The 26,577-nt window shown below is 44.4% G+C and overlaps 1 protein-coding gene across 1 annotated transcript in view; it reads left to right on the top strand.

Annotated features, from left to right (window-relative positions):
• LOC128700276 (uncharacterized) overlaps window positions 1-26,577 on the top strand; it is a 191,817-nt gene that overhangs the window by 92,795 nt on the left and 72,445 nt on the right. Inside the window, exons 6-7 of the mRNA XM_070100016.1 lie at window positions 17,652-17,844; window positions 17,966-18,112. Of these exons, the coding sequence (XP_069956117.1) occupies window positions 17,652-17,844; window positions 17,966-18,112 (340 nt within the window). The remainder of the gene's footprint in view (window positions 1-17,651; window positions 17,845-17,965; window positions 18,113-26,577) is intronic.

Genomic DNA, 26,577 nt, shown 5'->3' with positions numbered 1-26,577 from the left:
ATTCGCCTCTACACTCTATGTTGATAGAGGCGAAAGGCTGAGGTCAAATGAAAGGCAGAGGGGAAGCAGAGGCCTGTGAGGGCCTTTGCAAAAAGGAAAACTATTTCCAGTGTTTGACTAGGTATATCCTTAGTCACAGCTCGCACATAAGAGTTCTCACAACACTGAAGCTGTCTTCCAACAGTAGGAGTTTTAATGATGACTTATCAGTCGGGAGAAATGGGTAGGTCTGTGAATTAGTAGGTCCAGATCCCCAGCACACGTCTACTCCCCTCAACCACTCAGCCGAGACTGGGTCACATCTATCAGAGGTCATACTCTGCCTAAAAAAAATATTTCTGCCCTTCCCTTAGTTAGCCACCAGTCTCTGGGTTCTCTTCCCCACCTCCGATGTACCCTCCACATTTCATCAAATCCTTCCATAGTTTGCACTGTGTACATTCTGGTCTTTCAGAGGGATATGGAGGTGGACCTGGATACTGACATACTCGCATATCGTAGTGACGACAAGTAATACAGTCCTTTATTTGCTTTTTCACACTTTGTCGACCTTGAGGTATCCAGTAGGATTGTCGTATATGACAAAGTGTGTCAGCTACCCCACCATGTAAGACGTTACTGTGGGCGTTTTGCACAATCAGTTTTGTCAGCCAATGATTCTTGGGGATCAATATTGGATGTATGGCTTCTTTAGGTAGTGAAGAATTACGAATTCTTCCTCGACATCTTATAATCTTTTCTGAGTCGAGATAAAGTCCTAAAGAATTAATCATGACAGGTTTCTTTGGGGATTTATCTTGTGTTTCCAGAAATTTATATTCTGTAGAGAAAACATCTTTCTGTATTAGTTTCACCCAGTATTTAATGGGTTCAAGACATTCATAATCAGGTTTTATTCCTTTAATGAATTTAAAGACAAGAGCTGTAACTCTTAAGAGTTTACCCAAAGATGAGTATTTAGATCCATCAATGACTATTTCTGTTGTGTCTGCAGAATTTACACAACTTATTTCTGCTGTGTTCAAGCAGACTGTTTCTTCTGGCATAATGTGAGCTTTTTGCTGAGGCCAGTTATTTTCATTGGAGAGCCAGTTCGGTCCGTGGAGCCATAATTTATTATCCACAAATTTCTTGAGTGGGACACCACGTGACAACATGTCAGCTGGATTCTCTTGGGTAGAGACGTGGAGAAAGAGATATCTCTCTGCATCTCTATTATTTCTGCTACTCTGTTCTGTACATAGACCAACTTACTCTTATTATTTCTTAACCACTGGAGAACTGCTTCATTATCACTCCAGATCACGGTTTTTTCAATAGTGAGATGATCAGGTACTTTGCTGAGATAGACAGCTAATTTTGTACCTACATAAAGTGCTGTCAGTTCCAATTGTGGTACTGTTCTGACCTTCAAGGGTGCTACCCTGGCCTGTGAAGTAATTAGTGTACTTCCTTCAGCATTACTCATGTAAGCTACAGCGCCATAACCTCTGGTTGACGCATCACAGAACACATGTAATGTGTAGTTGTTTCCCTCTTGACCTATTTGTCTGGGAAATTTAATTTGATGAAGTTGTTTAAGCTCCTTGAATATTTCATCCCATACTTGACTCATTTCTAGAGGCAAGTTCTCATCCCATCCAATTTTGAGCTTCCACGCATCTTGCATAAGCATTTTACAGTTTAAGGTAATTGGTGAGACGAGTCCTAGAGAATCAAAACATTTTGATACCTCTGACAGTAAACTACGTTGTTTACGTGCCTCCATTGATGTGTATTGAATACAATACTGTGCCCAATGTGTTCCATCACAAAGTACACATTTTGGAGTACGTTTATATATGACAGTCTTGTCTGTTGTATTCACAGCTTGATAAATGCCTATATGGAATTTCCCATTCTGTGGTTTAGTGAGAGTAGGTATACTCTTTTTATACTGAGTTGAAGGTTTATTATCCACTGGATTTGTGGATTTTTCATCTTGTCTCGTTGCTTGCATGCATGAAACTATTGTTTGTAAACCATTGCTAATTTCTTCACAAGTGAAATAGCGTTTATTGAACATAATATTTAATCGTTCAATAGTTTGTGGTGACAACTTATCTTGTACAATACCACTGATAAACCAATCACTTTGCCTTAGGTCATATTTAGCACCTAGGGATCTGAGACTATTGTCTAATGTAATTCTAAATGCCTGTAAGTCTGAAAAACAATGTTTGGGTGGCTTCAAGCTTGATATTAAGACTGCATGTCTAACTCTAGCCTTGTCATCATCAAAGTAATTGTCTGCTAAGACACGTAAGGCTATTTGATAATTGCCTTTGACCACCGGAAATGACTTAATCAGTTCATAGGGTTCTCCCTTCACAAGACATTTAAGGTAATTGAACTTAGCAATCTCATCTATGTCAGTTCGTGAATTTACTATGGATTGAAAACCACTAATGAATTCTTCATAATTATGACCTTGGAAAATAGGTAATGACAATGTAGGTAAGCTTGGTAATGGGACACTTGTTGTTGTTACAGGTGTAACAGGTGTTTGACCACTAGTTACAGTAGGTCTCTGTGACAGAATTTTGCTGCAGATAGCCTGTACTCCTGTCCACTTTAATTGTTGATTACTAAAAGTATCCAAAACATTTTTAATTTCATCCTCAGATGGGTCTGATTCAAGAAAATTCTTTTCATAATGTGTATAGTCTGAATTAATTATTTCCAGACGTTGTGTAAGTAATTCAAATTTGACCTCAAGATCATCAAAATCTATGTTTGTATCTTGAGTTAATCCTATACAGACTGAAATTAGATTTTCTAATTGTGCAATCTTAGTCTGTAAAGACTGAAACTGAGTTTTCAAACAAGCCATTTTAATGGTATACTGAAAATTCTAGCACCACACTTAGAGTGTTTAAAAAACATTGTACTGCTATAAACAGCTGAGTTTTTGTTATGCTTAAGTCAGCAATAATCAGTCAGACACTACTGACCCACTAAGCTTAACCTCAGGGTCAATGACCATGAAGGGTACACAGTACATATGGCTGGTGTCTATGGCTTGAGTTTGCTGTGTCAGCCCCACCACGATGATTAATCGTAAATGACGATGTTATACACTTCATTCACTATACACTATAAATGTCATTGTATAACGGTAAATCACATGTGAATATTACTTACACATATATAAATGTCACTGTTAATATATGAAAGCTTAAATTTATATATATAGTTCCTTTAATATAATAGGTATATCTATAAGAAACAAACTTTAACACAATCTTGTCTCTTAATTTCTGTTTATAAACATTATAAACACTATGTGTATATACACTCAGACAAACTGAACATCAGTTGGGTTGTTGTTGTCTTAGTCAGCGATTTTCGAGATTGGAGCAGTGGATGCAGGGTGCCATCCCCCGTTTTCTTGTTGGGTGAGTCACCCAGCTCCTGTTTTCTTTGGGTGAACGCTGGGTGAGCGCCTATTTTCTTTTGGCTGCCCATTCTCTGTGATTGAGTCTGGATGGACTCATTTATACTGATTTATATTGTAAAACACTAGTTTTACAGCTTTTTTCAAAGGACCTTGGCTTGTAGGTTATTTGTACACTGTAGTACAACATATTTGGACCACAGTGTGGCCTTTATCTGGTTTGAGCATGACCAAAATGTTGAGAAATGGGATATCAGCTAAGCTTAAATATAGGGAAAACTTAACTTAGAAAGACAACTCATCGCCTGCACAGCCGCCCCTGCAGACGAGGTCTTGAGAAGCTGTCGAAGTCATTCCTCAACGGGCTGAAATGAGTTATAATTTGTAAGATTATAAATTACCCCTAGGGAGTGTTATGTCAGCATATTTCATTCACTGATTGCTGACAAACTTACGTGTGTGGACTCAAAGGTCCGCTTATCACTGGGGTTTATGATAAGTGACTAACTCACGACTTATACTCAACTGCGCAGTCAATAGGGGTACATCAGGAGTTAGAACACTTACCTGGGTATATGTATCTGACCCGTAATTCCGCCCGGATATCCGTTGAGTTGATTGAAGGATAGTGTTCTTCGAAGAATGTCGCACTACACTCTGTTGGATCGCAACACTCGTTGCTACACTGTTCATCAATAATTGTTCACACAATATCACTAAGAAGTTGATCACACTTCTTTGTAAGTGTTTATCGTGTTTTGTGAGACACTTTGTTCACACTAACGCACGGATCAGTGTTCTTTGTTGGTTATCCTGGTGTCAGTGTCACTCTCAGTAGAGTCAAAAGTAATCTGAAGATGCCACAATGCCCCACGCCGTCACTGCCCCCAGCACAAAGGAAAAGCTGACCTAGTACTTTTGCTTCCTTGCCACTTCCTCGATGAAGCAAAGCAGAATATTTGATTCTTGCTGTCTTAAGCATAGACAACAATATACACTATCTTTACTATGGTAATTAAGTGGGAGCAGGATTTTCCTTAATTGTCCTGCTAAGGTAAGAGATGTACTGTCTCTTATTAAAATACACTCTGCAACACTGGACCACATGGAGCGGGGGTCGCTTTACCACAGGTCGTATACTGGTACTGCATCTGGGATCAATTACTCGCTGTAGCAGTAAACAAGATATTTGCCCCTTCTGAGAGGGCTGGGCCCCTCTGGGCTGAAAGGGCTGAAGGGGGCTGATACCCCCTCCTGGAGAAAACCTCTCCACATAAGCCATGCGTGTTGTAAGAGGCGACTAAAATGCCAGGAGCAAGGGGCTAGTAACCCCCTGTATAAATTACTAAATTTGAAAAGAGAAACTTTTGTTTTTCTTTTTGGGCCACCCTGCCTCAGTGGGATACAGCTGGTTTGTTAAAAGAAAGAATATATATAGAAATTTATTTGGTCCCTAAAGTTCCACAGGATAGATCCGGCATGGCCATAATGGAACAGCTGAACTGGGTGGCCCTTATACCCCACCCAAACAAAGCATTCTCTCGAGTTGGCGTTGATTGTTGGTAAGCTTATTTAATTTATAGATTTACCTTTCAGGGAAGGAGTAGGTAGTTTTACTGTTAGTATATTAATATTAGGTTTACTAAGGCAACTGTAGATAATAATAATGTAGACCTAAAACCTTAACATAGGTAGTAATAGGCCGATAATGTAGGCAAACACTAGGATAAGTTAGCTAGGGAGAACTGGCAGCCCTAGTTTGAACGAAGAGATGAGGGTCTGGAAGAGAGACCAGCTCATTCTTCTTAAGACAGACACCAACTGGACTAGATGTGCCATGATCAGCAGACGGCGCCCCCTACGTGTCTTCACATTTGAGACCTAGGGAAATCTGGTAGAGGCACTTCAATGTACAGTAGACGATCTCCTCCATCAGGCCCATACAGTAAGACAAGACCTCCACTTTATCTCATAGATTTCTGGCCAGTATCTGGGGAGAACTGTGAGTGAGTTTGATCTGTGGGCCTGGTGTGCAGCAGGCAGTGCATGCCCAGTAAGTACCAGTGTCTCTTGGCAGTCTGGAAGCTAGTGTCCGTGTCTGCATAGTTATACTAGGGGATACATACCCTCTTGGATATAGGAATTTCTGAGGTGCAGGCAGGTCACTAATAATGATTGAATATTGCAGGAATTAAGGCTCCCGGTTGCAAATGGTTTCTGAGGGGAAGTCCAAAGGGGCTAAGGCTAAGCTTAGGGAAGTTGAAGATCAGGATATATGCTGCAACACCAAGTAAGTAAGTAAGTAAGACAGACACCAACTGGACTAGATGTGCTGTGATCAGCAGACGGCGCCCCCTATGTGTCTTCACATTTGAGACCTAGGGAAATCTGGTAGAGGCACCTCAATGTACAGTAGACGATCTCCTCCATCAGGCCCATACAGTAAGACAAGACCTCCACTTTAATTCGTAGATTTCTGGCCAGTGTCTGGGGAGAATTGTGAGTGAGTTTGGTCTGTGGGCCTGGTGTGCAGCAGGCAGTGCATGCCCAGTAAGTACCAGTGTCTCTTGGCAGTCTGGAAGCTAGTGTCCGTGTCTGCATAGTTATACTAGGGGATACATACCCTCTTGGATATAGGAATTTCTGAGGTGCAGGCAGGTCACTAATAATGACTGAATATTGCAGGAATTAAGGCTCCCGGTTGCACGTGGTTTCTGAGGGGAAGTCCAAAGGGGCTAAGGCTAAGCTTAGGGAAGTTGAAGATCAGGATATATGCTGCAACACCAAGTAAGTTAGTCCCTTATATGTGCATGCAGGCGAGTTTCTTGCAACATCAATCATTTGTGAAAATCTGTCCTATAAGCCACTTGTGAGGCTGAGGTACCCACCTCAGAGCTCGGTGTCAACAGAGTTTGCCAGGGTAGGCGACTCACTTGGAGGCAGTCCACACAAATTTTCACAAAAGTGGTCCTTCGAAAACCGTGATGTAGAATAGCTAAGTTAAGCTATCATAGCTAGGCCACAGTTAGAAACCAGTTTAACAAAGTTAGGTTAAGTTAGCACTCCTAGGCCCAGAGTTACACAGAGGCTAATCCAAGCTGACTATACACAGAAGTTATTATTAGCAGTAATTTACAGGCAGGCCAGGTAGGCTAGAGAAGCTTGTGAATTTAATTATTTACAGTGATTACAAGTAATCCAGAGTAGGAGACTTGTGTGTTGATTACTTACAGTGGATTTGCAAGGTAGCCAGAGTTAGGCTAGCCTTGTGCAATATTTACAACAGCTATAGTAGCTAGGACAGATTTAACCTAGTTATTATTTACAGGGATTTCTAAAGCTAGGTTAAATTAAGCTAGCACACTAGTTAGGTTAGGATTTACCTTATCCAACCATCCACGCTAGACTGAGTAAGCTAGGTCAAGCTGTTTACATACATTATTCATTTACTGTTTCACAAGTTGAATTGTGGCAACGTTTCGCTCTCCAGGAGCTTTATCAAGCCATTAACAGGTTGAACTGTTGAATTTATTTGTGTTAACCAAGTGATTTTAATTTGTATACTGCACTTTTTATTATGTGATTTTCATTGTCTTTGATTCATTTTAATGTGGGATTTGTGAATTGTACCTGAGACTAGGTTAAGTCATGTAATTATTTGCTGGCATTGTACAGGAAAGTGCTAGGTTAAGCTTTCACGTCGATACACATTTTGATTGGGATTTGAGAGCTAACAGTGTACATTTTTGATTCAGAGTAGAGTCAATATAATAAAGGGAATTGTTAAGCTTGTTGAGAAGCCTTGAGACTCGTTCATTCTCACCTAATACCGTTCGTGCTGTGGGGTGGGCTAATTGAAGTACAAATTAGTACCGTGATCTTAACTAAACCGCAACTAGGTAGGTGAAGATGTAGTACCAGCTGTCCCAGCTCTAAGTCAATTAAAGCGGTCTATGGGAGCCTATAAGGGGCGCCTGAGCAAAGCATGTGAGGAGTGTCATACGGTCAGGCAAGATCAAGACGTAGACTGGGAGGAACTAGAGAGTTGCCTGAAACCTTTGGAGCAAAGGCCTTTGAGAGATCATTTATCCTTTATGAGACAGAGGCCTATACTACAGGTGAGTCTGAATATACAGTCGAAGTAGCACGGACAGACTATGACAAACGAAGGGCAGAGTGTAAAGCAGAGATGAGACTCTGCAGGCAGTTAATGAAGACTTTGAAGGCCGGTACAGCAGGGGGAGCAAATGTTTCAAGGAACACGAACAACAGCACGCCTGTTAATGTGTTGCCCAGATTGCACCAATTGAATTTACCAACATTCGATGGAACCTTAACAGAGTACATTGCTTTCTGGGATCAGTTTAAAGCCCAGATAGATGACAGAGACGATTTGTCAGATGCCGTCAAATTACAATATTTACGTTCACAGCTCAAGGGTAAAGCCTTGGACTTGGTCTGGCATTACCAAACCACCAACACCAATTACCAACATGCCAAAGACCAATTAAAGGACACGTTTGGCAACACTGAGGAGATAAAGGTAGCTATACTTTATCGGTTGTTGGATCTAGAGGCTTGTCGCCATGATCGTCAGAGCCTAGAGAAGTTCCGAATCGAAGTTATGAGTTTGACGAATAGTCTTAAAGATTTACATGATTGGGGTAAGTCGGAATGGTTCATCAGTCAGGTGATTCAGAGGAAACTGGCTGGCACTACAGTGCACGAGTTACACTTAAAATATCAGACGAATAGGTTCACGATAAAACAAATCGTTGAGGGGTTGGGAGATCTCGTTTCTCATTTGAGTATAGGTGTGAGAGAAGAGTCACCACCATCTCCACATAAAAACCCAGACAGTCACTCAAAGATCTCGAGAGATCAGTCTAAAGCTCGTACGACTAACGTTGGAGTGTACTATGGTAAAGAGGTGTCTAAGGTAAGAACCTCTAAGCAGAACCTCAGAGGCACTCATGCCAGAATATGCGTGTTCTGCGAAGGCGAACACACTAGCATGAGTTGCTCGGAGTATACAACACTGAGCAGTAGGCAACAGAGACTAAGGGAGTTGAGACTCTGCTTCAAGTGTTGTGGGGAACACTTTGCGAGAGACTCTGGCACCCAGCTCAGTGAGTGTCGAGTCTGTTGCAAAGGTAAGCACCATACTGCACTATGTCCCAATAATTTAAGGGAACCCCAGGCTAGTAGGGATATCTCTCAGGTAGAGATAGAAAGTGAGTCCGAGCCTGAAATGGTAGCCAGCGTGATTAGTGGGAGTGAAGTCTCTAATCCGAGTGAGAATCACGGAGGTACTGCCCTACCTACAGTCATGGCAAAGGTTGTGAGTGGGCACAGGTCTGAAACAACCCGATTATTCTTTGACCCAGGAGCACAAGTATCCTTGATAACAAAGAAGTTGGTGGCTAAATTAAAGTTGAAGGCCACAAAGAAAGTTAGTATGATGTTGGGAGGGGCTATAAGTCAGGTCCCACCCAAATCTTATGATGTGGTGGATGTCACAGTCAAATTAGGTGGACATCGCAGAGACATTACAGCCTTGGTGGTAGAGACATTACCCAGGGCAATTACAGCGAGAGGTCTTGCTGCAGCAGCTAAGCGATTGAAAGACCTTGATGTGAAGCTGGCAGACCAGGGAATTACCACTGACACAGTCAGAAATGTAGGTATCCTGGTGGGAGCCAATCATATAGATGACTTCCTGTCTACACGACGGACGTTTAAGGAAGGAATTGGTTTATACAGATCCCCAGTAGGATACATCATAGGCGGCAGGATTCCACCTGAATTCCCTGCCACACCAGATAGAGGAGAAGCTGTCCCCATGATAGCTGGGGGAGTAGTGATAATGAATACCAGTATACACTATGAACTGCCAGGGAAGCTGAACCAGGTAGGTAGTGACGAACACTCGGCCATCTTGGGAAAACACTTTTACAGGGTACATAAAGAGGGAGATAGATTGCCATTAAATATAGGGAAACTCGTAACAGTGGGAGGAAAAGCTACCAAGGCATGCGGGCCACTGGGTGGGAAAGTACGGAGCCACTCAGTCAAGGCTAGACATACGAAAGACGTTAAAGTTAAAGGAAAGGGTGCTAAGACCACCGGAACCAACAAGTTTACACCTCCAGAGGTCCACGCAGGGGAAACTGGATGGTTGAAGTTAGACCCGAGTCTGCTCGATGAGAGTGGCCGGACGGCACTCATGTCCAGGGTCTGCCGTGGGGGCTCGTGGAAGGTGAACTTGATTTAGACTTAGTGCCTACCTTTGCCGGCGGGAGGATGTGGAAATTTATTTGGTCCCTAAAGTTCCACAGGACAGATCCGGCATGGCCGTAATGGAACGGCTGAGCTGGGTGGCCCTTATACCCCACCCAAACATAGCATTCTCTCGAGTTGGCGTGGATTGTTGGTAAGCTTATTTAATTTATAGATTTACCCTTCAGGGAAGGAGTAGGTAGTTTTACTGTTAGTATATTAATATTAGGTTTACTAAGGCAACTGTAGATAATAATAATGTTGACCTAAGACCTTAACATAGGTAGTAATAGGCCGATAATGTAGGCAAACACTAGGATAAGTTAGCTAGGGAGAACTGGCAGCCCTAGTTTGAACGAAGAGACGAGGGTCTGGAAGAGAGACCAGCTCATTCTTCTTAAGACAGACACCAACTGGACTAGACGTGCCATGATCAGCAGACAGTGCCACCCACGTGTCTTCACATTTGAGACCTAGGGAAATCTGGTAGAGGCACCTCGATGTACCGTAGATGACCTCCTCCGTCAGCCCCATACAGTAAGACAAGACCTCCACTTTATCTCGTAGATTTCTGGCCAGTGTCTGGGGAGAATTGTGAGTGAGTTTGATCAGTGGGCCTGGTGTGCAGCAGGCAGTGCATGCCCAGTAAGTACCAGTGTCTCTTGGCAGTCTGGAAGCTAGTGTCTGTGTCTGCATAGTTATACTATGGGATACATACCCTCTTGGATATAGGAATTTCTGAGGTGCAGGCAGGTCACTAATAACGATTGAAAATTGCAGGAATTAAGGCTCCCGGTTGCACGTGGTTTCTGAGGGGAAGTCCAAAGGGGCTAAGGCTAAGCTTAGGGAAGTTGAAGATCAGGATATATGCTGCAACACCAAGTAAGTTAGTCCTTTATACGTACATGCAGGCGAGTTTCTTGCAACATCAATCATATGTGAAAATCTGTCCTATAAGCCATTTGTGAGGCTGAGGTACCCACCTCAGAGCTCGGTGTCAACAGAGTTTGCCAGGGTAAGCGACTCACTTGGAGGCAGTCCACACAAATTTTCACATATATATATATATATATATATATATATATATATATATATATATATATATATATATATATATATATATATATATGTATATATATATATATATATATATATATATATATATATATATATATATATATATATTTATTTTTTTTTTATTATCACACCGGCCGATTCCCACCAAGGCAGGGTGGCCCGAAAAAGAAAAACTTTCACCATCATTCACTCCATCACTGTCTTGCCAGAAGGGTGCTTTACACTACAGTTTTTAAACTGCAACATTAACACCCCTCCTTCAGAGTGCAGGCACTGTACTTCCCATCTCCAGGACTCAAGTCAGGCCTGCCGGTTTCCCTGAATCCCTTCATAAATGTTACTTTGCTCACACTCCAACAGCACGTCAAGTATTAAAAACCATTTGTCTCCATTCACTCCCATCAAACACGCTCACGCATGCCTGCTGGAAGTCCAAGCCCCTCGCACACAAAACCTCCTTTACCCCCTCCCTCCAACCCTTCCTAGGCCGACCCCTACCCCGCCTTCCTTCCACTACAGACTGATACACTCTTGAAGTCATTCTGTTTCGCTCCATTCTCTCTACATGTCCGAACCACCTCAACAACCCTTCCTCAGCCCTCTGGACAACAGTTTTGGTAATCCCGCACCTCCTCCTAACTTCCAAACTACGAATTCTCTGCATTATATTCACACCACACATTGCCCTCAGACATGACATCTCCACTGCCTCCAGCCTTCTCCTCGCTGCAACATTCATCACCCACGCTTCACACCCATATAAGAGCGTTGGTAAAACTATACTCTCATACATTCCCCTCTTTGCCTCCAAGGACAAAGTTCTTTGTCTCCACAGACTCCTAAGTGCACCACTCACTCTTTTTCCCTCATCAATTCTATGATTCACCTCATCTTTCATAGACCCATCCGCTGACACGTCCACTCCCAAATATCTGAATACGTTCACCTCCTCCATACTCTCTCCCTCCAATCTGATATTCAATCTTTCATCACCTAATCTTTTTGTTATCCTCATAACCTTACTCTTTCCTGTATTCACCTTTAGTTTTCTTCTTTTACATACCCTACCAAATTCATCCACCAATCTCTGCAACTTCTCTTCAGAATCTCCCAAGAGCACAGTGTCATCAGCAAAGAGCAGCTGTGACAACTCCCACTTTGTGTGTGATTCTTTATCTTTTAACTCCACGCCTCTTGCCAAGACCCTCGCATTTACTTCTCTTACAACCCCATCTATAAATATATTAAACAACCACGGTGACATCACACATCCTTGTCTAAGGCCTACTTTTACTGGGAAAAAATTTCCCTCTTTCCTACATACTCTAACTTGAGCCTCACTATCCTCGTAAAAACTCTTCACTGCTTTCAGTAACCTACCTCCTACACCATACACTTGCAACATCTGCCACATTGCCCCCCTATCCACCCTGTCATACGCCTTTTCCAAATCCATAAATGCCACAAAGACCTCTTTAGCCTTATCTAAATACTGTTCACTTATATGTTTCACTGTAAACACCTGGTCCACACACCCCTTACCTTTCCTAAAGCCTCCTTGTTCATCTGCTATCCTATTCTCCGTCTTACTCTTAATTCTTTCAATTATAACTCTATCATACACTTTACCAGGTACACTCAACAGACTTATCCCCCTATAATTTTTGCACTCTCTTTTATCCCCTTTGCCTTTATACAAAGGAACTATGCATGCTCTCTGCCAATCCCTAGGTACCTTACCCTCTTCCATACATTTATTAAATAATTGCACCAACCACTCCAAAACTATATCCCCACCTGCTTTTAACATTTCTATCTTTATCCCATCAATCCCGGCTGCCTTACCCCCTTTCATTTTACCTACTGCCTCACGAACTTCCCCCACACTCACAACTGGCTCTTCCTCACTCCTACAAGATGTTATTCCTCCTTGCCCTATACACGAAATCACAGCTTCCCTATCTTCATCAACATTTAACAATTCCTCAAAATATTCCTTCCATCTTCCCAATACCTCTAACTCTCCATTTAATAACTCTCCTCTCCTATTTTTAACTGACAAATCCATTTGTTCTCTAGGCTTTCTTAACTTGTTAATCTCACTCCAAAACTTTTTCTTATTTTCAACAAAATTTGTTGATAACATCTCACCCACTCTCTCATTTGCTCTCTTTTTACATTGCTTCACCACTCTCTTAACTTCTCTCTTTTTCTCCATATACTCTTCCCTCCTTGCATCACTTCTACTTTGTAAAAACTTCTCATATGCTAACTTTTTCTCCCTTACTACTCTCTTTACATCATCATTCCACCAATCGCTCCTCTTCCCTCCTGCACCCACTTTCCTGTAACCACAAACTTCTGCTGAACACTCTAACACTACATTTTTAAACCTACCCCATACCTCTTCGACCCCATTGCCTATGCTCTCATTAGCCCATCTATCCTCCAATAGCTGTTTATATCTTACCCTAACTGCCTCCTCTTTTAGTTTATAAACCTTCACCTCTCTCTTCCCTGATGCTTCTATTCTCCTCGTATCCCATCTACCTTTTACTCTCAGTGTAGCTACAACTAGAAAGTGATCTGATATATCTGTGGCCCCTCTATAAACATGTACATCCTGAAGTCTACTCAACAGTCTTTTATCTACCAATACATAATCCAACAAACTACTGTCATTTCGCCCTACATCATATTGTGTATACTTATTTATCCTCTTTTTCTTAAAATATGTATTACCTATAACTAAACCCCTTTCTATACAAAGTTCAATCAAAGGGCTCCCATTATCATTTACACCTGGCACCCCAAACTTACCTACCACACCCTCTCTAAAAGTTTCTCCTACTTTAGCATTCAAGTCCCCTACCACAATTACTCTCTCACTTGGTTCAAAGGCTCCTATACATTCACTTAACATCTCCCAAAATCTCTCTCTCTCCTCTGCATTCCTCTCTTCTCCAGGTGCATACACGCTTATTATGACCCACTTCTCGCATCCAACCTTTACTTTAATCCACATAATTCTTGAATTTACACATTCATATTCTCTTTTCTCCTTCCATAACTGATCATTTAACATTACTGCTACCCCTTCCTTTGCTCTAACTCTCTCAGATACTCCAGATTTAATCCCATTTATTTCCCCCCACTGAAACTCTCCTACCCCCTTCAGCTTTGTTTCGCTTAGGGCCAGGACATCCAACTTCTTTTCATTCATAACATCAGCAATCATCTGTTTCTTGTCATCCGCACTACATCCACGCACATTTAAGCAACCCAGTTTTATAAAGTTTTTCTTCTTCTCTTTTTTAGTAATTGTATACAGGAGAAGGGGTTACTAGCCCATTGCTCCCGGCATTTTAGTCGCCTCATACGACACGCATGGCTTACGGAGGAAAGATTCTTTTCCACTTCCCCATGGACAATAGAAGGAATAAAAAAGAACAAGAGCTATTTAGAAAAAGGAGAAAAACCTAGATGTATGTATATATATATATGCATGTGCGTGTCTGTGAAGTGTGACCAAAGTGTAAGTAGGAGTAGCAAGATATCCCTGTTATCTTAGCGTGTTTATGAGACAGAAAAAGAAACCAGCAATCCTACCATCATGCAAGACAGTTACAGGTTTTTGTTTCACAGTCATCTGGCAGGACGGTAGTACTTCCCTGGGTGGTTGCTGTCTACCAACCTACTACCTACAACATGCATCATATATATATATATATATATATATATATATATATATATATATATATATATATATATATATATATATATATATATATACAGGGCATCTTCCCTCTACAGCATCTTCACCTCTTCATCTTACACATCTTCCCTTTACAGCATCCTTCTTCTTCACTACTTCATCGTACATATTTTTTTGCCCTAACAGCATTGGTCCAAGTCGGACCGAAAAGTAGTCATAAAGTTTCTTTATCCTATGAGCGGGTTATTTATGTAACATTTATCCTCATCACTTAATCCGGAACGGCTCTGAGTTGCCCTGGTAAATACATAAGTAAGCAACTGTTCAAATCATGATCATCACTTAGATGGCATTCATTGGGAGGAATGGGGGAGGGAGGTCAAATGTGGAGGTAATGCTGATTCTGCCCGAATCAAAAACAATCTCATCTAATATTGTATAATTAAATGATATGAAGTCTTATGAGTATTTTTTCACAGTGTGAAAGGTAGATGAGTTTTTTCATATAGTGACGAGAGGGCAAACGGGTGCATTTCTTACAGTATGATGCATGTTGTGTGTATTCTTTAGGGTGCGGTTATGTGAGTGTATGGTTTATGGTATTATGTACAGGGAGTGTATATATATATATATATATATATATATATATATATATATATATATATATATATATATTTATATATATATATATATATATATATATATATATATATATATATATATATATATATATATATATATATATATATATATATGAGTTTGAGAATGTGTGTAAAGGTAGAAAGTTGAAAGTGAACATAGAAAAGAGTAAGGTGATGAGGGTATCAAATGATTTAGATAAAGAAAAATTGGATATCAAATTGGGGAGGAGGAGTATGGAAGAAGCGAATGTTTTCAGATACTTGGGAGTTGACGTGTCGGCGGATGGATTTATGAAGGATGAGGTTAATCATAGAATTGATGAGGGAAAAAAGGTGAGTGGTGCGTTGAGGTATGTGTGGAGTCAAAAAACGTTATCTATGGAGGCAAAGAAGGGAATGTATGGAAGTATATTAGTACCAACACTCTTATATGGGTGTGAAGCTTGGGTGGTAAATGCAGCAGCGAGGAGACGGTTGGAGGCAGTGGAGATGTCCTGTCTAAGGGCAATGTGTGGTGTAAATATTATGCAGAAAATTCGGAGTGTGGAAATAAGGAGAAGGTGTGGAGTTAATAAAAGCATTAGTCAGAGGGCAGAAGAGGGGTTGTTGAGGTGGTTTGGTCATTTAGAGAGAATGGATCAAAGTAGAATGACATGGAAAGCATATAAATCTATAGGGGAAGGAAGGAGGGGTAGGGGTCGTCCTCGAAAGGGTTGGAAAGAGGGGGTAAAGGAGGTTTTGTGGGCAAGGGGCTTGGACTTCCAGCAAGCGTGCATGAGCGTGTTAGATAGGAGTGAATGGAGACGAATGATACTTGGGACCTGACGATCTGTTGGAGTGTGAGCAGGGTAATATTTAGTGAAGGGATTCATGGAAACCGGTTATTTTCATATAGTCGGACTTGAGTCCTAGAAATGGGAAGTACAATGCCTACACTTTAAAGGAGGGGTTTGGGATATTGGCAGTTTGGAGGGATATGTTGTGTATCTTTATATGTGTATGCTTCTAAACTGTTGTATTCTGAGCACCTCTGCAAAAGCAGTGATAATGTGTGAGTGTGGTGAAAGTGTTGAATGATGATGAAAGTATTTTCTTTTTGGGGATTTTCTTTCTTTTTTGGGTCACCCTGCCTCGGTGGGAGACGGCCGACTTGTTGAATATATATATATATATATATATATATATATATATATATATATATATATATATATATATATATATATATATATATATATATATATATATATATACATTCTTTTTTTATCAACACATCGGTTGTCTCCCACTGAGACAGGGTGACCCCAAAAAGAAAATACTTTCATCATCCTTCAACACTTTCACCTCACTCGTACATAATCACTGTCTTTGTAGAGGCGCTCAGATACGACAGTTTAGAAGTCCCTCCAACCTGCCAATATCCCAAAACCCTCCTCCAAAGTGCAGGCATTGTATTTCCCATTTCCAAGCCTCAAGTCCGGCTAACCTGTTTCCCTGAATCCCTTCACAAAATATTAACCTTCTCACACTCCAACAGCTCGTCAGGTCCCGAAAACCATTCGTCTCCATTCACTCCTATCTAATACGCTCAAACATTCTTGCTGGAAATCCAAGCCCCTCGCCCACAAAACGTTCTTTACCCCCTCCCTCCAACCTTACCGAAGACGAGCCCTACCCCGCCTTCCTTTCTCTACAGATTTACGCTCTCCAAGTCATTCTACTTTGATCCATTCCCTCTAAATGACCAAACCACTTCAACAACCCCTCTTCAGCCCTCTGACTAATACTTTTTGTAACTCCACACCTTCTCCTAATTTCCACACTACGAATTCTCTGCATAATATTTACACCACACATTGCACTTAGACACGACATCTTTATTGCCTCCAGCTTCTTCCTCGCAGCAGCATTCACAACCCATGCTTCACACCCATACATGAGTGATGGAATCACTAAACTCTCGTACATTCCCTTCTTTGCCTCCATGGACACTGTTTTTTTTTTCTTTTTTGTCTCCACAGATGCCTCAATGCATCACTCATCATTTTTCCTTCATCAATTCTATGGTTAACCTCGTCCTTCATAAACTCATCTGCTGACAAATCTACTCTCAAATATCTGAACACATTCACTTCCTCCATACTACCTCCCTCCAATGTGATATCCATTTTTTCTTTACCTAACTCGTTTGATACCCTCATCACCTTACTCTTATCTATGTTCACTTTCAACTCTCTTTCTTTACACACCTTGCCAAACTCGTCCACTAACCTTTGCAACTTCTTTTTAGAATCTCCCAAAAGCACAGTATCATCAGCAAAAAGCAACTGTGACAGCTCTCATTTTGTATTCGATTCCTCATAATTTAATCACACCCCTGAAAAGTTTCAGGAAAAGGAATGAGGGTCAAATTTCACTGAGCTAGAGCTTTTGACCAACATCAGTTACCTCATGGATATTTCTGATATTTCTAAAGAAAAATATCAATATAATACTTGATCACCAGGTGTGAGGCCAGTGCCATTCCACCGGGGACAATGACATATGAAACAAGGTTCAAGGTGGTCCTCCTTGTTATACCCGTGTGCCACAGCTATGGTCACATAATGCTTCATCTCTGTCTTCAATTTGGTGGCACTACTGTTTTCGTCCAAAGTTTCAGCGCCAGAAAATTTCTTCAGACTATTCAGAATTTCAAGGTAAGCATAGATCATGGTTTCATTATACTGAAACTTCATTTGAAATTCTGCAGATGTATATTATAAAACGTTAATGTTTCTACGATTATCTAAAGCTTTCCTTATTTGATTTTTGTGGAAGGTGACATATTGCCCAATTGTTCCCCACCTGGCCAAGTCTTTGGCAGAGATGCCGTTCCTGAAACACTACGACATCTCCTCCATCGTAAGCTTCAATTCTTCTGGCGCCCTGCTACCAACTGCCACAGTCACCTCCTTCGAGGAAAAGGTTACCTAATTTCTTATTTATTCATTCTTACTTCAAACCTTGTGTGCCTTTCTGGTTAAATCTAAATTACATTAACTGCACGTCACCTGTATCCCACTAGTAAAGCAAACCTTATAAACAACTTTCACTGTATAATCACTGAGAGATGTACACCTCTCTATGTATATACCCATAATTCACTATTATTTAATATACTGTTAATTATTTTACTAAATATTCGCTTTGGAAAATATATAACATGAAAACAAAAACTAGCATATAAAGTGCTGGTTAAAAAAAGATCAATTTCACTTATAAGCTTCACTTATAATATTTCACTTACAAGTATCACATAGCTAAGATGAATTGTAAACTTTCGTCAAGGCAATGAGCCTTAAATTAATAATAAATCACGTGTATGGATAATGGAGCACAACGCTAGAAGGTTTGGGTAAACACGCAACAGTGAGACTTTTGGTTTAATTATAGAAAACCATGAAAAACATAGCAGGTAATGTGAAAAGTAAGTTCAATATTGAACTTACTTTTCAAAATTTTGTAACAGTAACTCCCCTTAACACATTTAATATCATTTAATTTTAGTATATTACTCCTAATTTTTGTCACTCTCTGGACAGGATCACTGACTTCTGTTACAGCCGACTGAAATTTCGTTGGTTACTTTCTTAATTAGATAGTTTTATTTTACACCCGATGATGAGGGCGGCAGTCAAAAGAGTAGGGCAATCTAAGGTCATTTACTAGAGTTGTCCAGTATTTTTACAGCAGTTACATACGATTGTCATTGCTATCACACGTATTGCAGCCAAATCCACCTCGTCATTCGTAGCTGTTTCCGACTCCTAAAGTGTTACAAAATATTCAGAAATTCGACTCCCCTCATAGCATCCTTCTTCAAATACAACTTTGGTTATATCACATATCTAGTAAATACATTATTATTATTATTATTATTATTATAATCAAGGGGGAAGCGCTAAACCCGGAGGATTATACAGCGCCTGGGGGGGGGATGTGGAAGGCATTCAGGCTTAATTCGGAGAACTGGAGCACAGATCCAATTCTCTAAATCAAGAGCCCCTCACCAACATCAAGGAACCTTCCTTGAGGGGATCTAGTAAATACAAAGCCTTCATATTTTGCTGGGTCGTGGACCCGTCGATGGTTACGTGAGTGAACAAGCTGACTCAACTGCTCGGTGAGCTATTCATGACCTTCCAATTTTCCTTGGGGGTATTCCTTTCTCGGGCTATTTTTCAGTGTTCTCTCAACAACTTTGCACCTGCTGGCAACAGCATTAATCCTAGTTAGACTCCAATAAATTGTTTTCTATAAAACCATGATAGCGATTCTGGCCTTAATCTTCACACCACTTTAGGGTTTAGGAAGCTGCATTCTCATGCTTATGTATCGGACATTCGTGACTTACTCACGGATACCACGAGGAGAAATGACCAGCGCCACTCTATAGGGACTGCCAGGTTGCACTGTCAACATACCATATCATTATAGATTGTCTTGTCTATCAGTGGGCACGCAGGATTTACTTCTGCCTAGACCCCGCCAACACATTCACTCTAACGGACTTCCTCACTGACAAAGAAACTCTCTTTGGGTTTTTGATGGAAGCTAACCAATTGCACTATGATTTATATTTTACTCTTGCACTAACCTCTTCGTCGACTATTTCCTACCCTGATACATCCCTACCATTTATTAGCTTCTGATCCTTGCATATTCCTATCCCTGCATATCCTTACCCTCAACACATGACCCATATGAGTATAAAGCTTCAACTGATTAAATTATTATTACAGAACAAGGTGGCAGTCAAACTGGGAGTACACTTTAGTATATAGAAAATAAATATCTTACCATTTGTCCACCAGTGTGGTAGTAATAACAATAGTAGAGAGTACAAAAATTAAGAAAGAAAAAAAATCCCAACCACCAGCTGACAGCCACGCAGCAGTGTTGACTGGGGTAGGAAGCTCCATAGAGAAAGAGAAATAAAGTATCACCTAACTGACTCTGCAAGTATGGAGTAAATATAGAGAAAAGAGTCAAAAAAAATAAAAGTAAGAGTAGTTGCTGCAATCACTTGGGTAATAATGTTAAAAAGGGGACGTAATCCTGGGACCACATCTTTGGAGAATATTTGGGAAGGAGCAAAAAAGTATGTGAGCTAAACGAATAAAGAACAAGTGACATAGAAGAAGTATTGAACCAAAGGTTCTCTGGTTCTCCTTGTAAGAGCATGAGGTAGTATTCAATCCGTCCACTTCTCCAGTAAACTCTACAACTCCCGGTTAATTATGTATGGGATTCTCCACGATCTGACGGTGAAGTTAAAATTCAGTAAAAGCCTTTCATTTCCACAAGGGTTTAATGAATATATGAACGTATGAATGAACATACACGAATAGCAAGCAGATAATGTATCGAATATTTACATGTACTAGTGAATCAAGAGAATAAGACACTATTGTATCAAAATGTTAATTGTGGCTGTGGCAAGAAAGTGTTTGGATATCTGTATTGCGTGTTCGCAAAAAAATGCGAGCAAACAATACAAGATGCAAAAAAAAAAAACATGGGGGTAGTCGAATGATAGCTCTAGGCCTTGCATGTTGCAATCAACACATCATCACGAACATGCAAGGTCGCAGAAAAGAGGAAGAAGTCCAAGCAAATATATTCAGAGGAAGAGTCTTTGCTCGCATGAGGTAGAGAGGAGGCAGTAAGTGCTCCAGGCATACCAGAGAGGAGGCAGTAAGTGCTCCAGGCATACCAAGGAGGAGGCAGTAAGTGCTCCAGGCATACCAGGGAGGAGGCAGTAAATGCTCCAGGCATACCAGAGAGGAGGCAGTAAGTGCTCCAGACATACCAGGGAGGAGGCAGTAAGTGCTCCAGGCATACCAGGGAGGAGGCAGTAAGTGCTCCAGGCATACCAGGGAGGAGGCAGTAAGTGCTCCAGGCATACCAGGGAGGAGGCAGTAAGTGCTCCAGGCATACCAGGGAGGAGGCAGTAAGTGCTCCAGGCATACCAGGGAGGAGGCAGTAAGTGCTCCAGGCATACCAGAGAGGAGGCAGTAAGTGCTCCAGGCATACCAGGGAGGAGGCAGTAAGTGCTCCAGGCATACCAGGGAGGAGGCAGTAAGTGCTCCAGGCATACCAGGGAGGAGGCAGTAAGTGCTCCAGGCATACCAGGGAGGAGGCAGTAAGTGCTCCAGGCATACCAGGGAGGAGGCAGTGTGTGCTCCAGGCATACCAGGGAGGAGGCAGTAAGTGCTCCAGGCATACCAGGGAGGAGGCAGTAAGTGCTCCAGGCATACCAGGGAGGAGGCAGTAAGTGCTCCAGGCATACCAGGGAGGAGGCAGTAAGTGCTCCAGGCATACCAGGGAGGAGGCAGTAAGTGCTCCAGGCATACCAGGGAGGAGGCAGTAAGTGCTCCAGGCATACCAGAGAGGAGGCAGTAATTGCTCCAGGCATACCAGAGAGGAGGCAGTAAGTGCTCCAGGCATACCAGAGAGGAGGCAGTAAGTGCTCCAGGCATACCAGAGAGGAGGCAGTAAGTGCTCCAGGCATACCAGAGAGGAGGCAGTAAGTGCTCCAGGCATACCAGGGAGGAGGCAGTAAGTGCTCCAGGCATACCAGAGAGGAGGCAGTAAGTGCTCCAGGCATACCAGAGAGGAGGCAGTAAGTGCTCCAGGCATACCAGGGAGGAGGCAGTAAGTGCTCCAGGCATACCAGGGAGGAGGCAGTAAGTGCTCCAGGCATACCAGGGAGGAGGCAGTAAGTGCTCCAGGCATACCAGGGAGGAGGCAGTAAGTGCTCCAGGCATACCAGGGAGGAGGCAGTAAGTGCTCCAGGCATACCAGGGAGGAGGCAGTAAGTGCTCCAGGCATACCAGGGAGGAGGCAGTAAGTGCTCCAGGCATACCAGGGAGGAGGCAGTAAGTGCTCCAGGCATACCAGGGAGGAGGCAGTAAGTGCTCCAGGCATACCAGGGAGGAGGCAGTAAGTGCTCCAGGCATACCAGGGAGGAGGCAGTAAGTGCTCCAGGCATACCAGGGAGGAGGCAGTAAGTGCTCCAGGCATACCAGGGAGGAGGCAGTAAGTGCTCCAGGCATACCAGGGAGGAGGCAGTAAGTGCTCCAGGCATACCAGGGAGGAGGCAGTAAGTGCTCCAGGCATACCAGAGAGGAGGCAGTAAGTGCTCCAGGCATACCAGAGAGGAGGCAGTAAGTGCTCCAGGCATACCAGAGAGGAGGCAGTAAGTGCTCCAGGCATACCAGAGAGGAGGCAGTAAGTGCTCCAGGCATACCAGAGAGGAGGCAGTAAGTGCTCCAGGCATACCAGGGAGGAGGCAGTAAGTGCTCCAGGCATACCAGAGAGGAGGCAGTAAGTGCTCCAGGCATACCAGAGAGGAGGCAGTAAGTGCTCCAGGCATACCAGGGAGGAGGCAGTAAGTGCTCCAGGCATACCAGGGAGGAGGCAGTAAGTGCTCCAGGCATACCAGGGAGGAGGCAGTAAGTGCTCCAGGCATACCAGGGAGGAGGCAGTAAGTGCTCCAGGCATACCAGGGAGGAGGCAGTAAGTGCTCCAGGCATACCAGGGAGGAGGCAGTAAGTGCTCCAGGCATACCAGGGAGGAGGCAGTAAGTGCTCCAGGCATACCAGGGAGGAGGCAGTAAGTGCTCCAGGCATACCAGGGAGGAGGCAGTAAGTGCTCCAGACATACCAGGGAGGAGGCAGTAAGTGCTCCAGGCATACCAGGGAGGAGGCAGTAAGTGCTCCAGGCATACCAGGGAGGAGGCAGTAAATGCTCCAGGCATACCAGGGAGGAGGCAGTAAGTGCTCCAGGCATACCAGAGAGGAGGCAGTAAGTGCTCCAGGCATACCAGAGAGGAGGCAGTAAGTGCTCCAGGCATACCAGAGAGGAGGCAGTAAGTGCTCCAGGCATACCAGAGAGGAGGCAGTAAGTGCTCCAGGCATACCAGAGAGGAGGCAGTAAGTGCTCCAGGCATACCAGAGAGGAGGCAGTAAGTGCTCCAGGCATACCAGGGAGGAGGCAGTAAGTGCTCCAGGCATACCAGAGAGGAGGCAGTAAGTGCTCCAGGCATACCAGAGAGGAGGCAGTAAGTGCTCCAGGCATACCAGGGAGGAGGCAGTAAGTGCTCCAGGCATACCAGGGAGGAGGCAGTAAGTGCTCCAGGCATACCAGGGAGGAGGCAGTAAGTGCTCCAGGCATACCAGGGAGGGGGCAGTAAGTGCTCCAGGCATACCAGGGAGGAGGCAGTAAGTGCTCCAGGCATACCAGGGAGGAGGCAGTAAGTGCTCCAGGCATACCAGGGAGGAGGCAGTAAGTGCTCCAGGCATACCAGGGAGGAGGCAGTAAGTGCTCCAGGCATACCAGGGAGGAGGCAGTAAGTGCTCCAGGCATACCAGGGAGGAGGCAGTAAGTGCTCCAGGCATACCAGGGAGGAGGCAGTAAGTGCTCCAGGCATACCAGGGAGGAGGCAGTAAGTGCTCCAGGCATACCAGGGAGGAGGCAGTAAGTGCTCCAGGCATACCAGAGAGGAGGCAGTAAGTGCTCCAGGCATACCAGGGAGGAGGCAGTAAGTGCTCCAGGCATACCAGGGAGGAGGCAGTAAGTGCTCCAGGCATACCAGAGAGGAGGCAGTAAGTGCTCCAGGCATACCAGGGAGGAGGCAGTAAGTGCTTCAGGCATACCAGGGAGGAGGCAGTAAGTGCTCCAGGCATACCAGGGAGGAGGCAGTAAGTGCTCCAGGCATACCAGGGAGGAGGCAGTAAGTGCTCCAGGCATACCAGGGAGGAGGCAGTAAGTGCTCCAGGCATACCAGGGAGGAGGCAGTAAGTGCTCCAGGCATACCAGGGAGGAGGCAGTAAGTGCTCCAGGCATACCAGGGAGGAGGCAGTAAGTGCTCCAGGCATACCAGGGAGGAGGCAGTATGTGCTCCAGGCATACCAGGGAGGAGGCAGTAAGTGCTCCAGGCATACCAGGGAGGAGGCAGTAAGTGCTCCAGGCATAACAGGGAGGAGGCAGTAAGTGCTCCAGGCATACCAGGGAGGAGGCAGTAAGTGCTCCAGGCATACCAGGGAGGAGGCAGTAAGTGCTCCAGGCATACCAGAGAGGAGGCAGTAAGTGCTCCAGGCATACCAGGGAGGAGGCAGTAAGTGTTCCAGGCATACCAGGGAGGAGGCAGTAAGTGCTCCAGACATACCAGGGAGAAGGCAGTAAGTGCTCCAGGCATACCAGGGAGGAGGCAGTAAGTGCTCCAGGCATACCAGGGAGGAGGCAGTAAGTGTTCCAGGCATACCAGGGAGGAGGCAGTAAGTGCTCCAGACATACCAGGGAGGAGGCAGTAAGTGTTCCAGGCATACCAGGGAGGAGGCAGTAAGTGTTCCAGGCATACCAGGGAGGAGGCAGTAAGTGTTCCAGGCATACCAGAGAGGAGGCAGTAAGTGCTCCATGCATACCAGGGAGGAGGCAGTAAGTGCTCCAGGCATACCAGGGAGGAGGCAGTAAGTGCTCCAGGCATACCAGGGAGGAGGCAGTAAGTGCTGCAGGCATACCAGGGAGGAGGCAGTAAGTGCTCCAGGCATACCAAGGAGGAGGCAGTAAGTGCTCCAGGCATACCAGGGAGGAGGCAGTAAGTGCTCCAGGCATACAGGGAGGAGGCAGTAAGTGCTCCAGGCATACCATGGAGGAGGCAGTAAGTGCTCCAGGCATACCAGGAAGGAGGCAGTAAGTGCTCCAGGCATACCAGGGAGGAGGCAGTAAGTGCTCCAGGCATACCAGAGAGGAGGCAGTAAGTGCTCCAGGCATACCAGGGAGGAGGCAGTAAGTGCCCAAGGCATACCAGGGAGGAGGCAGTAAGTGCTCCAGGCATACCAGGGAGGAGGCAGTAAGTGCTCCAGGCATACCAGGGAGGAGGCAGTAAGTGCTCCAGGCATACCAGGGAGGAGGCAGTAAGTGCTCCAGGCATACCAGGGAGGAGGCAGTAAGTGCTCCAGGCATACCAGGGAGGAGGCAGTAAGTGCTCCAGGCATACCAGGGAGGAGGCAGTAAGTGCTCCAGGCATACCAGGGAGGAGGCAGTAAGTGCTCCAGGCATACCAGGGAGGAGGCAGTAAGTGCTCCAGGCATACCAGGGAGGAGGCAGTAAGTGCTCCAGGCATACCAGGGAGTAGGCAGTAAGTGCTCCAGACATACCAGGGAGGAGGCAGTAAGTGTTCCAGGCATACCAGGGAGGAGGCAGTAAGTGTTCCAGGCATACCAGGGAGGAGGCAGTAAGTGCTCCAGACATACCAGGGAGGAGGCAGTAAGTGTTCCAGGCATACCAGGGAGGAGGCAGTAAGTGTTCCAGGCATACCAGGGAGGAGGCAATAAGTGTTCCAGGCATACCAGGGAGGAGGCAATAAGTGTTCCAGGCATACCAGGGAGGAGGCAGTAAGTGTTCCAGGCATACCAGGGAGGAGGCAGTAAGTGTTCCAGGCATACCAGGGAGGAGGCAATAAGTGTTCCAGGCATACCAGAGAGGAGGCAGTAAGTGCTCCATGCATACCAGGGAGGAGGCAGTAAGTGCTCCAGGCATACCAGGGAGGAGGCAGTAAGTGTTCCAGGCATACCAGGGAGGAGGCAGTAAGTGCTCCATGCATACCAGTGAGGAGGCAGTAAGTGTTCCAGGCAAACCAGGGAGGAGGCAGTAAGTGTTCCAGGCATACCAGAGAGGAGGCAGTAAGTGCCCCAGGCATACCAGAGAGGAGGCAGTAAGTGCTCCATGCATACCAGGGAGGAGGCAGTAAGTGCTCCAGGCATACCAGGGAGGAGGCAGTAAGTGTTCCAGGCATACCAGGGAGGAGGCAGTAAGTGCTCCATGCATACCAGTGAGGAGGCAGTAAGTGTTCCAGGCAAACCAGGGAGGAGGCAGTAAGTGCTCCATGCATACCAGAGAGGAGGCAGTAAGTGCTCCAGGCATACCAGGGAGGAGGCAGTAAGTGCTCCAGGCATACCAGGGAGGAGGCAGTAAGTGCCCCAGGCATACCAGAGAGGAGGCAGTAAGTGCCCCAGGCATACCAGCGAGAAGGCAGTAAGTGCCCCAGGCATACCAGAGAGGAGGCGGTAAGTGCCCCAAGCATACAAGGGAGGAGGCAGTAAGTGCCCCAGGCATACCAGAGAGGAGGCAGTAAGTGCCCCAGGCATACCAGGGAGAAGGCAGTAAGTGCCCCAGGCATACCAGAGAGGAGGCAGTAAGTGCCCCAGGCATACCAGGGAGAAGGCAGTAAGTGCTCCAGACATACCAGAGAGGAGGCAGTAAGTGCTCCAGGCATACCAGGGAGGAGATAGTAAGTGCCCCAGGCATACCAGGGAGAAGGCAGTAAGTGCCCCAGGCATACCAGAGAGGAGGCAGTAAGTGCTCCAGGCATACCAGGGAGGAGG

Source organism: Cherax quadricarinatus, chromosome 71, assembly GCF_038502225.1.
Source record: "Cherax quadricarinatus isolate ZL_2023a chromosome 71, ASM3850222v1, whole genome shotgun sequence".
Classification (NCBI taxonomy): Eukaryota; Metazoa; Arthropoda; class Malacostraca; order Decapoda; family Parastacidae; genus Cherax; species Cherax quadricarinatus.
Note: the sequence above shows the minus strand (reverse complement) of the source record. Positions and strands in the feature narration are given on the sequence as shown.